Source organism: Rissa tridactyla, chromosome 1 (assembly GCF_028500815.1).
Source record: "Rissa tridactyla isolate bRisTri1 chromosome 1, bRisTri1.patW.cur.20221130, whole genome shotgun sequence".
In the NCBI taxonomy this organism is placed as follows: Eukaryota; Metazoa; Chordata; class Aves; order Charadriiformes; family Laridae; genus Rissa; species Rissa tridactyla.
In genome coordinates this window covers 86444245-86462293 of record NC_071466.1, presented here as the reverse complement: position 1 = coordinate 86462293, position 18049 = coordinate 86444245, and the positions used below count along the sequence as shown (strand labels likewise).

At 44.9% G+C, this 18049-nt stretch overlaps 1 protein-coding gene across 3 annotated transcripts in view; it reads right to left on the bottom strand.

Annotated features, from left to right (window-relative positions):
• REPS2 (RALBP1 associated Eps domain containing 2) overlaps window positions 1-18049 on the bottom strand; it is a 107673-nt gene that overhangs the window by 65610 nt on the left and 24014 nt on the right. For all 3 annotated transcript variants that reach the window (XM_054211208.1, XM_054211217.1, XM_054211223.1), the window contains exons 2-4: window positions 4036-4159; window positions 1862-2010; window positions 214-337 (exon numbers count right to left, since the gene is read on the bottom strand). In XM_054211208.1, the coding sequence (XP_054067183.1) occupies window positions 214-337; window positions 1862-2010; window positions 4036-4159 (397 nt within the window). The remainder of the gene's footprint in view (window positions 1-213; window positions 338-1861; window positions 2011-4035; window positions 4160-18049) is intronic.

Genomic DNA, 18049 nt, shown 5'->3' with positions numbered 1-18049 from the left:
GCAGGGACAAATGCTCTAATTTACCAGAAAGCGAACAGGATCTAACAATCCAAACAAAATTAGGTGATTGAATTGTTTCCCAAAATACGGGTCTAATTAAATGTTAAAATCATTGGGCTGACTGTCAATTGCATTTGAAATGTGGATGCTTCTGAGAAGAAAGAAAAAAAAAAAGAACTGAATACAATGTGCACATCCCAGTTTTTATCCTACCTGCATGCTGCTGCTCCAGCCCGCTTCTTGATTTACCATATCCATAACTTAAAGGTATTCTCTGGTAAGTGGACGGAGAAGCAGGAGGTGAGCAGATCGGAGACATGGGTGGAGACTTGGGTTCCTATTTCAAAAACACACCAACACAAAATGGAATTCTGAGACAAGAGCAAAACAACCAAGCAATCCTGCATGGCAATGTGAACGTGTACTGCACGATGGACCAAGAAAAGGCAAACGCTGTAGTTCCCTGAGGCCCTTTAATTCCAAGAAAAGGCTCCTTAATAAACAAAAGCTGGTAAAGACAGAATGTGGTATTGAACCTTCTAGGGGTAAAGAGTGGCAATGCCATAGCAAAGCTTTACAATGAACAGCTTCAGGTATTTTATTTCCAAAAGATGTCTGAAGAAGCACATGTAGAATGCTTAATGTGAGTATCTTTGAATTTACATAACACATTTAGCTAGGGTGAGTGCGTTCTTTGTGGGAGAGCATTTTTCATATAAAACACTTGCAAAAAATTAAATATGCGAATTGATATTTTAAGCACTCTGTGGATTTGTAGGTGTTACTGGGTATCTAACCTACGGCGTTCTCTTTACCTCCACTTACAGGCTGTTTAAGAAGAGGATGTGATCCTGAAACAGTTTACTGTGTAAAAAGGAAAATATAGCACAACACAGATAACCTAGATGGAGCTAGGGGTTTTGAGGGCAGCGTTCTGCTTCAGTGTCAGTACACACAGGCAGATAGGCATGCATGCTCTTCTTCCTCATCCTGTTATTGTCTGCATATCCATGTATCTTGTCATCAGCTCATTCCTGTTGGTTGACCTCAAGCTGGGAACGTCATTACTCACGCCAACACACCGTGTGATAAAAGTGTGCGCACGTTATGGGATGATAAAGCACCTGCCATCAGCCATTTACAACATGACCTGATAGGGTACCAGAAGAGAAGGTGTCAGGCGTGGGGAAAATTACGAAAATCAAGGTTGCACTGTGAAACCGCTTGTATCCAAATAAGCGCTCTCAACTCTTCTAAATACAGGTAATACAAATCTCCCTTAGACAGCTTTATTAAGTTGGCAACTCAGAACAACAGATGCTGGGACAATGTTCCACTGAGGACAAAAGAAAAACAGATTTCTTCCAGGCTGCTCCTGTGGGAGATCAGAATGGAAGAAAACCCAGCGGCCCTATCCCACCCAGAAATAGCAGCTCATGATTCAACACCTCTTCTCCAACTGAACATTTCTGTAGTGACTCAGGATCATACTGGCCATGAGAAGTCGCTTGCTTTCCTGTTCTGTTTCACAGACAGATTTCTACTTGCTGCTCCTCCCCTACTCCTCTCCAAGAAACAGCGCTGGACTAAGTAGGAGGACAACACTGAAAGAAATTATACAGAATATTACAGGGCTGACAGCTTTTTACAAGCTCATATAAAGAAATTCCCTTACGGGATGCAACTGGGATGCATCAAAATCAGAGCATAGCCCTGACAGGGATTATTTGCACGCCAGGAGTTGATCTTCCTGTCTAGTACTACAAAACTGAGTAAGCCCACGAGTGTAATCACTTACAGGACTGGACCCAAAAGGAGGATGCTTAACAACACATTGGCCTGAAGGAGACGGGCCTGTTACCTGTTTGTCCCCTTCGTCTGTTCTTTTGTAGGAATTTTTTTCCAAAGTTGCATGTGGAACCTGAAATTTAACTCCATGGAGTTCTGCTGGAGTCCCGTAACGTACTTCACTGTCATTTTTCAGCGCCATAAACCGCGGCAGAGGTAATTCTTCATTAAAAGAGAGAAAAATTCAATTGAGACTACAGAACATTAAAAGTACTTTAAGCAGTATCGTCTTGTAAAACCAATTAAAAGTTTATCTATAAAAGAGTACTATTTATATTTTGTAACATTTGTAAGTCTGGAACTCCTGTGATTATTTTATGTCTTAATAAAAACGTGAATGTTACACAAAGCTACATTCACTAGTTTAATATATAATCTCTTCATGCAAAGAGAAAGAAATAACCCTTGTGCACGTTATTAAAGCAAGCGGCAAACTCATTTCCTGCCTTCAGAACACTGTCTGTAATGAAAAGAATCGTTTCCCACAGAAACTGAGGGACTGATGAATTAATCAGTCAGGATCACAGTATCCTCAACACTGCCATCATAAAAGGAACAAATTAAAAATGGTAGGGTTCAGAGATCACGCCAAGGCCTGGTGAGACGACCGTGTCGAAAGGTCCCATGTCCCGTCTGCTCTGCAGAGCAGAAGAGTGGCACTTTGTCACTCTTTAAGACAATTCACCATTATTTTGAAGAAACGCCATTTATTTTTGTGCACGGTCACCCTGAAAGATCAATACAATTAAAAATAATACCACGCTCAAAACCGAGCGAAGCCATACATCACCTCCGTCATCATTTGCACCTCCAGCTGCTACCAGGAAGAAAAAGAAATCGATTGGAGTTTGGTACATGTTACTCATCCCACTCTAAAGGCACTCACATCTCAAGAGAAAATTTAATTAACACTGGAAGCATTTCAGTAACAGTAAGTAAGCAGGATATCAATGCAAGGACTGCAAGTACCCTTCTCCACTCAAATTTGTGGATTATTTGCAGATGCTGGACTTGTAAAACATACACAGTAAATCTCCCTTAGTTCAGGTTTCTAATTTAGTGCCAGCTGCATCCAATCCCCTCCACTTGGTCGGGAGCTCTGGACCACGGGAGCTCAGCCCACACAGGTCTCCACGTGCTTGCCAGCCTGGTTTTTCCCCCCTGGGATGGGACATACCTAGGCACCCCCTCCCTGTGCCTTGTAACGTAGGGGAATTTTACATTTCACCGCCTTTAGCAGGGACGGCTACTTGGAGCAGCGACCCGGCTGCGAGGATATGGGTAGGTCCTGCCTTTCCCACCTCCTCTCTGATCTCCTGCCTGGTTGCACCGCTGCCTCCAGCGGGATGGTGGCAAGCGCTCTGGTCCAGAGCACGGCCTCGGGGCACGGTTCCAACACCGAGCTGGGATGTGGGAGCCAACGGTTCAAAGCTGTGAGCCCAAGAGAAAAAGCCTGCGCCCTGCTGAGATATAGCATGCATTACCGAGGCAAAAATGTTGAAATCCTTCCATTTAGTCACTATCAAGGTTTCGCAGCTAAAAGGGACCTGCTTTCTCTCTTCATCGCTTGAGTTTGATAAGCCTCTTTTAAGAAGCACTTTTCTCTATCAAAACCGGTACGCTTAATATTACAGCCAATTCATGGGGAAGAACAAAGCTCTTTCAAATTACACCTAATACACGTTTTCATACCTGCTGATAGCAAGCATGATGATTTTGTCACCGTTACCTATTTATTTCAGCAGGATTATTTGCTAAAACAGGCAAGTGCTGCAAGCTGCCCTGCACAGGGGCACCCTGACCTGCCCATGCCCCCCACAACTCGCCTCCACCCGCAGCAGCTATCAGCTCCCGCTCTGGGCAGCTGTCAAGATCAGAAGATCAGAGGCTGAAGGTGAGGGAGAAACGCACCCCCAGCGCCGATCAGCTGTCATTCCTGCCATTCCTTTGGTAACGCCTTTTCCAGAGGGGGATGCCAGCTCAGCTTTGCCAGGCGTGTAATTCACTGCAATTTTCTACCAGTCACTTCGAGAACGTAACGTTACCTTCTGCTCTTTCTCCGCTCCTCAAAATGCAATTGTTTCACAGACCCGTTAGGAGAAAAAGTTTCCCACCACGGAGAGCTGACAAGCATTACAGAAAGTGGAAAACAAGCGCGTAGCGCTGCAAGCAAAATTTGCTACTTACCATTCTTAATGCTCTCAATCCGTACTGGGAACCCTGACTGCGCTGCCGCAATTAACTTCAAAGCAATATAAAATTGAGCGGGACCAAAATAACCCACGCGCTTGGCTCCACAAACTTCTGTAATCTAGGGGAGAAGAGACACATGGTTGGTTAAATACATTTCACGCTTCCAGGGAATGCAAACACCTCTACATAAACCAAGAAAAAATTCTTTAAAAATGCAAAATGCAAGTTTTCTATTAAGCATGTTTGTTTCAACTCAGGACATTGCTGTCTGATCCCATTCCCCTTGGTATATCAGAGACAGGTAGGTAGTTGTTAAGCTTTTCAGAAGTCTTGCTGGGTAACACTGCTATCCTGAAACAACTTGTGGGTTTTCATACTACGTAGGATTTTAATAGCAGGTGAAATGATAACTTGTTAAGTACACAGTCCAGAGAAACATTTCCATCACAGAAGCTATGGTGTTCGCAGAAAATTGTACTTAATATTAGCCCTCACAGCAACAGTTCAGATAACTACTGTAACTGGAATATAAACACAAAACAAGAAATACCCCACCACACCGTTTGAGCCGAACACTTTTCTTTGTGAAAAATTAACACGGTCTCCACACTGAAGCTTAATTTCTATAGATACTTCACTGTTTGCTTCACTCAGCCACCTCTATGAAGCAAACAGCTCCACGTTCACACATTCAGACAACAGCTAAACCAGCAACAACTATGAGCAGGTTTTAAGGACTGGCAACAATTCCCCCATGCCTGAAGCTCCCAGATGGTCACAAGCCAACCTCAGCCAGGCATTGAAGTCAGAACGAAACTGGATGGACAGATGAGGGGAGGGCAGTGGATGTTGTCTACCTTGACTTGAGCAAGGCGTTCGACACAGTCTCCCACAGCATCCTCATAGGGAAGCTTAGGAAGAGTGGGTTAGATGAATGGACAGTGGGGTGGATAGATAACTGGTTGAAAAACAGAGCTCAGAGGGTCGTGATTAGGGGCAGAGAGTCTAGTTGGAGGTCAGTGACGAGTGGTGTTCCCCAGGGGTCAGTACTGGCTCCAGTCCTCTTCAATATATTCATCAATGACCTGGATGAGGGGATAGAGTGCACCCTCAGCAAGTCTGCTGATGACACAGAGCTGGGGGGGGGTGGCTGACACACCAGAAGACTGTGCCACCATACAGAGAGACCTGGACAGGTTGGAGATTTGGGCAGAGAGGAACCTTATGAAATTCAACAAGGGCAAGTGTAGGGTGCTGCACCTGGGGAGGAATAACCCCATGCACCGGTACAGGTTGGGGGCTGACCTGCTGGAGAGCGGCTCTGTGGAAAGAGACCTGGGAGTCCTAGTGGACAACAGGATGACCATGAGCCAGCAATGTGCCCTCGTGGCCAAGGAGGCCAATGGCATCCTGGGGTGCATCAAGAAGAGTGTGGCCAGCAGGTCGAGGGAGGTCATCCTCCCCCTCTACTCTGCCTTGGTGAGGCCACATCTGGAGTACTGTGTCCAGTTCTGGGCTCCCCAGTTCAAGAGGGACAGGGAGCTGCTGGAGAGGGTGCAGCAAAGGGCTACCAAGATGATGAGGGGACTGGAACACCTCTCTTATGAAGAAAGGCTGAGGGATTTGGGTCTCTTCAGTCTGGAAAAGAGATGACCGAGGGGGGACCTTATCGATGCTTGTAAATACTTAAAGGGTGGGAGTCAGGAGGATGGGGACAGGCTCTTCTCAGTGGTGCCCAGCGACAGGACAAGAGGTAATGGGCACGAACTGGAACACAGCAAATTCCATCTCAACATGAGGAAAAAATTCTTTACCCTGAGGGTGGCAGAGCACTGGCACAGGCTGCCCAGAGAGGTGGTGGAGTCTCCATCTCTGGAGACATTCCAAACCCGCCTGGACGCGTTCCTGTGTAACCTGCTGTGGGTGACCCTGCTCTGGCAGGGGGGTTGGACTAGACGATCTCCAGAGGTCCCTTCCAACCCCTACCATTCTGTGACTCTATGAAACCCCGTCACCCCCCAGATGTAAAGGGAAGCCCTGATTAGTTTTCCTGAAAATACAGCTAGGTTAGCAATGGCCCCTGGCTGGCGAGGTGCATCGCCTACATGCAGGACAACAGTAGAGCTGTGCCGGTTCTTCATGGGTAAGCACTGCTCTCCGGAAAACCCCATTCGTGGATCCCTCCCAAGCTACAACAGCATAACAGAAACTATTCCCATGTCACATGTATAAACAAACAGCACTAATGAAAAGCCTCTTTTTTCTAATTTACTTTTATATATGTATACCTATATACACACGCAGAGTGGCAAAATGTCAGGTAAAAAAAATTACTGAAAAAACAAATGTTTTGGAATGGTAATTCTTACTAATCAAAGAAAAATATCTTCAAGCAAACTCTTTCTTCTCTGGATGGGGCTTCTGCTTTGACTGAATGAGCTCTGGCTTCCTTCTCTTCCTGGGAGTTTCAGAGATGCATGGCTTAATTCCTTGATCACAAGATTCCTTGATCACAAGCAGCTTGCTTTTCTCTTACTGCTTGATGAAAAGGGAGATTGATTCTCTGTACGAGGACAGCTTAAATTAACCTGCAGCATTTGCCATTCCCTTTCCTCTACACATATTTTTTTCTGAAATCACTCTGGCCTTTATTTATTTATTTAATTATTTTATTCCCCTCCTCTGTTGCTGGCCTTACTTCTTTTATTTTCCAGTGGGAACGCAGGGCACTTGGCATGTGTCCGAGATGGATGGTGCATGATTAGAAATAGGAGTGTGCCGGGGAGGAAGAAGCAGGTGGAGGGGAACTCCTTGGAGGACAGCTGCGCCCCAGCCGGGATGCGGGATGGAGACATGCACATCACATCCCCCTCGGTGGATGGCACGATGCAGACCCCAGTGTTGCAGAGGGCTCACCGCTGCCATAGGGAGCAACACTATCCACTGTAGGGTCCCGCTGCACCAGTGGGTCCCCTGACAGCAGCCTACCAGGGTCCCATGGCAGAAGCTGACACCAGAGGTGAATGCCTGCGGCGTGGACGAGCTGCCAGGACAGCCCATCACAGCACCAGCACTGGTCTGGGAGAGCCAGGCAACGCACCGGTACCGCTTCTGAACTCCAAAGCAGGTACTGGTTTCACAGAATGGTAGGGGTTGGAAAGGACCTTCGGAGATCACCTGGTCCAAGCCCCCTGGCAAAGCAGGGTCACCTAGAGCAAGTTGGATAGGAACCCATTCAGACGGGTTTTGATATCTGCAGAGAAGGAGACTCCACCACCTCTCTGGGCAGCCTGTGCCAGTGCTCTGCCACCCCCAAAGTAAAGAATTTTTTCCTCATGTTGAGATGGAATTTCCTGTGCCCTTGTTTGTGCCCATTGCCCCTTGTCCTGTCCCCGGGCACCACTGAAAAGAGTCTGGCCCCATCCTCCTGACACCCACCCTTTAGATATTCATAAGCATTGATGAGATCCCCTCTCAGTCTTCTCTTCTCCAGGCTAAACAGACCCAGGTTTCTCAGCTTTTCCTCATAAGAGAGGAGGTGCTCCAGTCCCTTGATCATCTCCAGTTCCTTCCCCTCGTCCCTGGATGCTCCTAATTCACTCAATCCTGCTGCCCACATCTCCCACTCCTGCATTTGGACAAAGCCCTTAACAACACGCTTTAACTTTTGGTCAGCCCTGAATTGCTCAGGCAGTTGGACTTGATGATCCTTGTGGGTCCTTTCCAACTGAAACAGTCTACTGTGTTCTAACCAAGCTGAAATTTAACCTGGGGCCATGGCCCTAGTTTGTTAGGGGAGAGCATCGTTAAACAAAGGCCAGGGCTAAGTAGGGACATTGGCAAAAGCCAGGCACCCGCCTGCACCCAGGCCCTCCCATGGCGGATGTGGGTGCTCCCCTCCGGCGTGACACACGGACAGTGCCCAGGATGGCAGCCGCTGCCGTGCAAATGTGGCACACAATATTCCATGGTGTACCGGACACCCTTGAGGGATTTGTCTCCCCTTGGGCTCCTTCCTTGCCATGGCACCCGACACCACTGGCACGGAACAACAGCATCACCGTGATCTGCATGACCAGCTGCTGGCAAGAGGAAACACCGAGCAACTGGTACTTTCACACAGGGATGTGTGATGCTATCGCCTTCCTGAAAAGATGCTGACCGTTAATTTTCCATAGCTTTTTCTCTGCTTTGAAACATTAAGGTGGTTGAATGCTGTAAACGCTCTGCTTGCTCCTGATATGGAAACATAAACATCTTATTCTGATCAAGCAGGCTAAAAGTTTTTATCAAGGATACACAGTCTCTCAAAAACACGGTGTTGTTTCTCAAGCACACTTACAGCCAACCAACCTGAAACTCTCTGTGTAGTTTTGCTCTTCAGTGGTAACAACAGAAAAATATTTTGTAGGCACGAGCTCATCCATGTTATTTTTATTATCTCTTCTTAACGGCCCACGGCAATAAATGCAAGCTGGTAGAGCAGCCAAATTTATTACATTATTAATTATAGGTATTCACATAGATTAATTGCAGGTAGAGGCATTTACTTTTATCAGGTTCCCCGCAGAGTTAGAGGGAAGGGATTTGGGTTCCCTTCCAGACAGCATTTCACACTACCTGCACCAGGACCCTGCTTAGAGCTGCCAGCGGGAGCAGCCCCTCTCTCCAGCAGCCACAGAGGTAGGTGGCAGATTAGACTTTATCCAAAATTAATTCCTCCGAACACGCTGCCTGCTTAAATTTCCACAGCAGCTTAAACTGAATACTGCATTATTTTTTTGTTTCCCGGTTTTACCTTTTGCAGGGTGAGTGCACATAGCCTCCTGATGGGCAGATTACATTTAGTGATATGCAATACTGAAGTTAAGCTGGTTTGTGCAACACACTATTAAGAGTCTCCAAGATCCACCTAAATTAAAGGCATTGTATAGGAATGCAATGCAATACTTTTTTCAAGCTGAAACTAGACATGGTCTAATAAAACAGAGAGTACTTTGGAAGTAAGTTATATAAAAATATCCCCTGAAAGACAAGGGAGACATCAGTTCTGCTTTGATTCAATGGATGTTTAAAAACAAATTCTTTCTATCCTTTCCTGGTGTCAGTTTGGGTTGCATACTTTTCAGCAAGCTAGCAAGGAAAGAACTGATATTTTCTATTTGTGCACTGCTAAACAAACACACATGTAAATCAAAACAACTTGCATACCTTGACACTTCAAGGGATTTTATTACAGAACTATTGACAGTCAACTTTTGTTGCAATTTTTTTTTTTTTAATTCTTCAGCAGAAAACTGTAATCCTCCAGTGACAGCCAAATATTGAAGAAAAGTTTAATGGAGAACATGTTGGAAATAATTTTTCATGGTGGCAGGTTACACATGTTGCTTGCCAACTCTAACCTCAGGATGGTACACAGAACTAGGCAAAACCTGATCTATTCAGTGGTTTGTGAGACAAGAACACAACGTTGAGTGGACTGAGCTTAAATTTACTGCAAGGTGTAACTGCTTATATGAAACAATTTCACAGGTCATTTGCCAATTAAGGAAAAATGTTCATTTCACATACATGTGAAAACATTTCTCGGAGAAGGATGGAAAGCTCTAGTGTCTAATCTCATGTTCGTTCTCAGTCAGTCCTGGAAGAGAACCTCCCAGTTCAATGAGATTTCAGCAGGCAGCCTTAAAACGCATGTTCTATACATGAATCGCGCCACCTTCCCTAGCAAGCAGCCATATCAAGGAGAGAAAGAGCAAGACCTAGATGCCTGCCCACGCTTCTGACAGGCCAGAAGTTTTTCCACGCTTGTAGAAATACATACCTTTTTTTAAAAAAAAAAAAAAAAAAAAAAAATCTCCAACTAACCAACATTAAAATTTAAAACATAGCTACGAGCTGTTCTGAAGAGTGGCTGTTTTAAATTACCATTCTCCATGCAAACTTCTAATAGGAAAGCTTTACATCTTAGAGATGCTGGAACGCAAAGCAGATTTTTGTATTTATTATCCACTCGCTGCTCGGCTCTATTGGCTGACAGCGAGTGTTATTTTTGTAATTGCTCCTTGAAGACATCCCACATGAAGCAGCTTTTCCCAGCACAACCTGACATTGTTCCAGCTCTCCCCAGTTCTCTCCAAAGAAGTTTCCACTGCAGTCTCCAAGAGCACTGACCCCTCAAACACCCAGGGCAGGTCTCATTTAGATTGCAAGAGCTAAACTTCAGGAACTGAACATGAGCCTAGAGCTGAAGTTTGTTTTCCACAAGTAGAAAGAGAGGTAAAATCAAAAACAACTACTCCATAATCCTATGGATGGGCTGTGATGACCATCCTGCAGCCTCAAAGGAAAGGTTTTCAGCTGTAAGGCAAAAGGCAGAGTTGGGATTTTCATTTTTTCTTTTAGCCATTAACGCTGCTACAGCATCCTGCTGGCGCACAGTTTTTGTCTGTTTTGCCCCCACCTGTTGCCACCTGCCACGTAGATGGCCACTGCCTGTCATTTGTGGGCAAACCCAGCCCAAAGGCACTCAGATCTCCGTGTGGGCTGTGAGACTCTGTGAGGAACACGCGTAAGCTGAAACCATATTCATCTCGTTTGGAAAGAAAAAGAAAAATGAGCATCACTGGCTCCTACGTTAAAGGAAATGTTCTCATTGCACCTTCCATCTCAGCCCAACCCCCAGAAAGCACTTTTTTTTTTTTTTTTTTTTTAAGCTTGTCCTTGCTCATGCTATAATGAGGTACAAAGATTTTCCAGTTCATCCGCTGCCTCCGTGTTTTAAGGAACACATTGAAAAGCTTCTGCTGGTCGTCGATGCACCCCCAGCCCAGCACTCGCCACAGCTCAGTCCTCAGCCCCGCAGCAACCCCAGGCTCCCGTCCGGATCAACCACCCTCTTATAACTGTTTGAAAGGCAAATATTTGCAGCAGTGGCTTATCAACAGCTTATCTCAAAATTGTGTCATGCATCTGACCTGCTTTACCCTCTTTTTTTTAAAATTTGTTCTGACAGAGTCTTTGATCTGCTTGTTACAGACGAGTTTTGCTACATTCTTAAACAGGTATTTCTGAATGGGTGGTTGTTCAGATACCTGTAACACTACCTGGAGCCCGGGGCTACGTATCTACCTCTTAATTATTTAAAGCGAAGTAAGAAACACCACATCCCGGATCCAGGAGGATTGCTGCCTGGGAAGGCAACAGGAGGGGGAATATGCCGGAGCAGTTACGTACCCAGCTGTACAGAGGAACAGGCTCTGCTATGGATTAGGTTCTCCAGCTCTGCTCCTTCATATCAGTGCTATTTCTGTAACTATTTATTTTATTCTGTCCTCTTGTCTTTCAAAGCCGGATGTTTTATCTGGTTAAGACTTTTTTTTAAACATCACCTGAAATGCTTACTAAAAGTTAGTTATTCTGAGCAAGCATGGTTCCAACACCCAAAACAAAAGGAATTTAAAAAGGCTTAGTTTATGGTACATGAGACAACACAGACATAGTGCATTTTTAAAGACCTAACTACAGAATCACAGAATGATAGGGGTTGGAAGGGACCTCTGGAGATCATCTAGTCCAACCCCCCGGCCAAAGCAGGGTCACCTACAAAACCTTCTCACCATTTAAGTGCCGCATGATAATCGCTTTACATTAAGCCACCCCATAATTTTAAGTTGCAAGGCAAGCTACTGATAAACTGCCAAAGCTTAGCAACATCAGTCAACACAGGGGTAAAAGCAGCAGAGATCAACCACCTCTGTTCAGCAAAAACCTGCCGACAGCACGGCCAAGGGCTTCCCCAAACTCCCTCCTCCTGGCACGACCCAGAACCCACCACATCTGCGTGTGCCGGTGCCCCATGTGCCACCGCACCTCGGCACAGCCAGGGGGAACTTCAAGGACAGGGAAATACTCTTCCAGCAGCTCCAAGCAGAATGTTTTGTACCAAGAGAGAGAACTACAAGGGTTACAATTCAGGGCACGCTTGTGCGCACACACATGTGTATGGCCATGGATAGGATTGCATGGAAAAAACCACTAAAAACCACTTTCAAACAACTCTACGTCGCACGTGGAAGCCTAACAGCAGAAGTATTTTATATACTAGAAGGAGTCGGTTCCTGAGCAGGGGTTAAACACAACAAAAAAACCCAAACGCAACTGCTTTCCATCAGTAAAGAGTCTCGTGAGCGGGCAGGGCAAGAGCAGGGCGGTCACACAGGGTCAGCTCAAGGGTCGGTCAAGTCCCCTCTCTTCTACCTGACCATTCTGCAGACGCCTACAGAAACTCAAGCACGCGAATCACGCAGTACTTCTCTTCAAGTAGGAAGGACTGGCAATGCCAGCATACCCCAAGTTACAAAAAATATCGATCCGAATTGCACAGCTACCAGGAGGTGTGAGTCAGCGCTATTAATCAAAAGACTTCCATTATTAAGGCGTGTTGGCTAGAAAAACTCTGCCAGGGAATAAAGGCTGCTGATGTATGCTAATGTTTTTAAGCGTTGAAGCGTACCTGAAAGGAATCCCAACCTTTTGTCTTCAATATACAAACGGTAATCTTTTATCTGCATGTGACCTGGAAAAGGTGGACACTTTCACCTAACGTCAATCTTATTGGGAGGTTTAAGAATCGCCATTCCTGAGAAATATCTGGAAATCTCCACGCCAAGTAAAATATTTTCACGACAGCAGCGCCTACAGAATTAGGTCAGAGGTTGTTATGTACATTTGCTGATACTTCATTCCGTCTTTCCTTTGAAAGGAAAACCTAGCATCATCTTCACTAAAACACACGCCTTCAGGAGTGTATAAAATCCTCTAGGGGTGAAAGAGATGAAGCAAACCCTTTTCAAAATCTCCTTGCCTTTTTCTTCTTACTATTTGGAAAATGAGTGCTCAGAGAACAGCATTCATCCACCTAAAATTGTTCTAGCTGTGTTTCATATTCACTAGTTTGTATCAAATTCATATAAAAAAATACCTGGGTCAATATATACAGCTTGTGCCAATAAATTTGCATAGGATTATGAGTGAAATTTCAATAAAGCTTATTACACTTGGAACATGAAAATAAAAAGCCTGAAAACGGGTTACTCCAGGTTTAATAACTCGGCATAAGGATACCAACAAGCAGTACGGATTTTTATAAAAGTACGAGTCTACTTATTCACCGAACTGCTTCACATTGTAGGTAATCAGTTCCTCAGCATCTGGATACGGAAACACAGATATTCGGCAGGTCACCCTTTGAAATGCCTTGCCAAAATCCCTGTTAAGATCTGAAATACCATGGAAATCTGGAGAGTACACAGAATTGGGTTATGGATGCTTTATCTGCTTTTCAAATCTTATTGTAGAAGCAAGGGAGTAAGCGTAAGTAAAATGGCAAGTACAGAGCTGTCACACTGCCCCATCCAAACAAGTAAATTGCAGGAAGCTTCCACAGGGCTTATTCCAATTTCTTCTGTAGCAAGTCTCTGTCAAGAGCATTTCATTCCCTTGGACGCGAGATGTGAGTTCCATAAAGCCCATCCTAAAGATGGCTAATACTCTACATTTTATACATTCCAAATACGCTGCTTTAAAGGCACTAGTCATTCCAAGGATTTCTGTTCATTTTCCTCCTCACCTCTTCTCTTCCAACAAACGCATCTAGGGACATAATACAGAGAAGGTCCAGGACGCGAGACAAGAAAACCCAGACCCTCAACTCCTGCCTGCTCAGCAGAGACACTGTCCTGAACCCCTTTACCCACAAGCAACGGGCACTGCAGGAGGAGCCCCATGGAGGAAGGATAACACTAGTCACGCTGGAATTTGGCCATGGCTGGCGCTGGGCCAACCGAAATACACATCCGTTCCTAAGACTTTCATTTTCTGGAGGCTGAACTGAAAATAGTATCTAAACTTTACTACTAGTGAGAGTGAATGGAGCGTTCCTCTTACACTCAAAGTGGAAACGCCGTGTTTTCCACAGGAGCTGCACCGGCACCCTGTGGGAACGAAAGTACAGGGCGATCACAGGAACATTAAAGAACAACACTATTTTTTATCAAGGACAGATTTTAGAGAAAAGTAGTATATCCTCGTGTTTTTAGCATTTTAGACCACTTCAGCCACCAAGCTGTTAATTATTTCAAGGAATACTTTACACAAGCAGCATTTCCATTAGCGTATTTTCATCTTGAGAGTACATTTTCACTGACTTAAAATAATGACACTCACTCACAAGCTCAAGTTCATTATTTAGAATTACATTTATTGTGAGCTCCAATGCATTTTAATATGCTTGTTTTTTAAAATACATTCAACATACTGTATATATATATATACACAAAATTGAAATGAAATGTAACTCAAAGCTCAACCTCAACAAGAATTACTTTCCTGAAAGAGTGGTCAGGCACTGGAACAGCCTGCCCAGGGAGGTGGTTGAGTCACCATCCCTAGAAGTACTTAAGAAACGTCTAGATGTGCCACTTCAGGGCATGCTCTAGTTGGCAGAGATTGTAGGTTTGTTTGGGGGTTTTTTGTTGGTTTTTTTTGTTGTTGTTGTTTTTTGTTTTCTTGTGTGTGTATGGTTGGACTCGATGATTTCAAAGGTCCTTTCCAACCATGAAGATTCTAAAATTAATCAAACCTTTGTAGGAAAGGTTTCTGCAGTCTGTTCAAGCCTTTTTTATAAAAGGAAGAATGGTCTCTCCATTGCTGCAGTTCAGATACAGATTAAAACACATAGCCCAAGTGTGAGTTTTAAAAATACTGAGGTTTTTAAAAAAAAAAAATAGTTTGAAACCACTGAAATTTTATAACAGAGCATGAAGCCATTTATAATGTAGGACTCCTCAAGCCTGCATTTGAATGAATCTTGCAGTTTGTTATTCATACAGAGAATCCTTATCCTACCTTTTGTCAAATTTCAGTCTCTTAACAGCACGCCATGGACTGAGAAATCAATGATTTTTTTGGAATAAAGAGTCTCCACTGGTTTGGACTGAAGTAATTTTGTTTGTTGAAGTCAAAATTCAGTTTGAGTATTACTTATACAAAAGAAATGTGTATTACAGAAAAATCCACTTCATTTTTACATATCCTGAAGTGTTGTTAGACAGGATTTACCTTACCCTCTGAAGAAGCTAACACCAATTCTTTGTTGCAACTTACTCTTCAATAAAGAGCTGACTTTCAAAGCTCAGCAGTACAATTCCGTTTTGTTCTCATGTTAAAACATCATCATAAAAAGCTTCGGTGTAAGCAATGCAGTTTGTGAAAACACCTTCCCATCACCCATAAAGGAGCTTGCCAATCCCACCCAAGTCACAAAAAGTTAACTTGAAATGGCTGAAAACGTGACAACCTTTGAGCTTAGCAGTAAGGAGATAACATCTCCTGTGGATACATCACAATGTTTTATGAATAGACAATCAAAATATCTTCTCAAATTCAGAAACTCTTTTAGCACGTAAGGAAAAACAATGGAAACAACTGCTAGATAAATGCTGAAGTCAAAGTACAATGAGGAAAACAGACAAGAAGACCATTCCACAATCTCCTTTTTGAATTTATAAAAATTGACTGCTGTCATAACTTTCTTGTGATACTGCCACCGATACGCTCAAGACAAGGCTATCCAAAATACGGACATTTTCAGTTAAATCTTTATTTTCTCATTTGATGGCAATGTTCAAAGACTTCATTCTGTCCAAGTACACTGCATTGTTAAGGGTACATCCCGGAAAATAAAGCTATTTTAACTTGCTGTCACCATCGAGAGGTCCACAGGACTGCCTACAGACAGTACCGCAGCATGGTTCTGCAGCCGCTACAACAGCTGCCTTATTATTTCCACATTTCTCTGCAACTACGACAAGTAAATACTTCAGGAGTTTCACTCTCAGATGCTGTGCCAGGAGAACTTTACAATCTGTTCCATTTGTAGGCGTTGTCGCAGCTGAAAGCATACCAAGAGTAAAAACCTCATGGCAATTACTGTTATCTTTACATATCCAGGCAAAAAACATTTCTCCACTTATTTTGGAAGGTGAACAGCCTTTTCCTCTCAGCAAGTGCGCTTCTACTTATCGACGGGATGCAACCCCTCTGGCCACCATCGCAGTCCTGATATGGCCAGATGCACATCTCAGACAAATTAGACGTAAATAAATTCTTCATAGAACCATAGAATCACCTAGGTTGGAAGGGACCTTTCAGATCATTGAGTCCAGCCACCAACCTAACTCTGACAACAACCATCACTAAACCCTATCTCTAAGCACCATGTCTACCCGCCTTTTAAATACCTCCAGGGATGGTGACTCCACCACTTCCCTGGGCAGCCTGTTCCAATGCTGATAACCCTTTCAGTGTCAAAGTTTTTACGAATATCCAGTCTAAACCTCCCCTGGCACAACTTGAGGCCGTTTCCTCTTGTCCTATCACCTGTCACTTGGGAGAAGAGACCGACCCCCACCTCGCTACAACCTCTTTTCAGGTAGTTGTGGAGAGTGATAAGGTCTCCCCTCAGCCCCCTTTTCTCCAGGCCAAACAACCCCAGCTCCCTCGGCCGCTCCTCACAAGACTCGTTCTCCAGACCCCTCACCAGCTTTGCTGCCCTTCTCTGGACCCGCTCCAGCACCTCAATGTCTTTTTTGTGTTGAGGGGCCCAAAACTGGACACAGTTCATCTTGGATCAGAATCAAACAAGGCACCTCTCCTTCCCCCTGCATGGGGCCAAGACACTCAGATGCTGAGCCCCACAGGTCATGGTTTATCTCATTGTACCCCTGTGGGATCAAATCAGTTGTAGATGACAAGAGACCGAACACAGATGCTACCTGAAGTTGACTAGAAAGGTTATAGAAAAACACCTAACGTTTACATTTTTACATTTCAGTGATGGCTCAAATCATGACAGTACAAGGCTTGCTAGGAAATTCAGAATCTTTTGGCTTTGAAGTTTCTGTGTAAACACGAATTTCTGCTGTGTGAGATCTAGTACAGAGGATTTTACCCCAAATAATGAGGCGGTCTGGGAAACTAAAAAGCCATAGGCAGAGACGGCTCAGAGGCAGTCTGTTCGGCCACTGGGAGAGGCAGTAACCAAAACCCTCCTCTCGGCCATCATCAGTATTTTACCCTCTTTTGGCCAAGCTCTTTCAGCCACAAGCAGCAGCAGCAGCTCCGACTGGCTCCTGTGTGTTGAGCCATCCTTCAGGGTTCCTCCCACACACTCTTACAAAATCCTTGTCCAAGGCTCAGAAGATGCCCACCTCTTCCTGCTCCGAAGCCCTTCCTTCCACACCACCCCAGGCAGCTCAGGGGACCACGCGCAGCGCAGTACCCAAACGCACCCGCCCGGCCATAGACCTTCCCCCTCCACGCAGTCGTGCACCAGGGTAAGGGTTTTCGGAGAAGTCTAGAAAGCCCCTGCCTTGGAGACACACAGACAAAGGGTTAAAGCAAATGCTGCTCAGCTTTGCTCTAAAATAACACGTGATGAATTGATACAGCTCTCCCTTGGCTTTTGGGACAAATCCTTTAAAATGCAGGAGAGGTAACCACTTTGAACAATCAGTGAAAGAAAGAAGAGCCATCTTTAAAAATAAGCAGAGGTAGTGACCCTAAACTGAGCCAAAATTTGAATTTTCTGCAGCCGCGCTGGGCTCTGGATAAGTTGCATTACGGCCATTAGCTACTCACAGGATCCACAGGCCGCCCTGCCAAAAACCTGCTCGGCATTGCCATGGCTGGTTCCAGGGAAGGTGGGTGGCCCTGGGCCAGGGCAGGGGGATGGGCAGGCTCCCGGAGCAGCTCCCAGTGCTCCCACACATGGGGCATTCCCAGGGCATGCACCTGGGAAAACATTCCCGGACTCCACCAAAATTCAGTGACCCAAACCCACCCAGTGACTGATACGTAGCAGCGCTGGCCAAAAAAATACAGCAGCAAAGTTATGAACTGCAGGTTTCTGGATTTCACTGCAGAAAGGCTGGCACGTGGATCA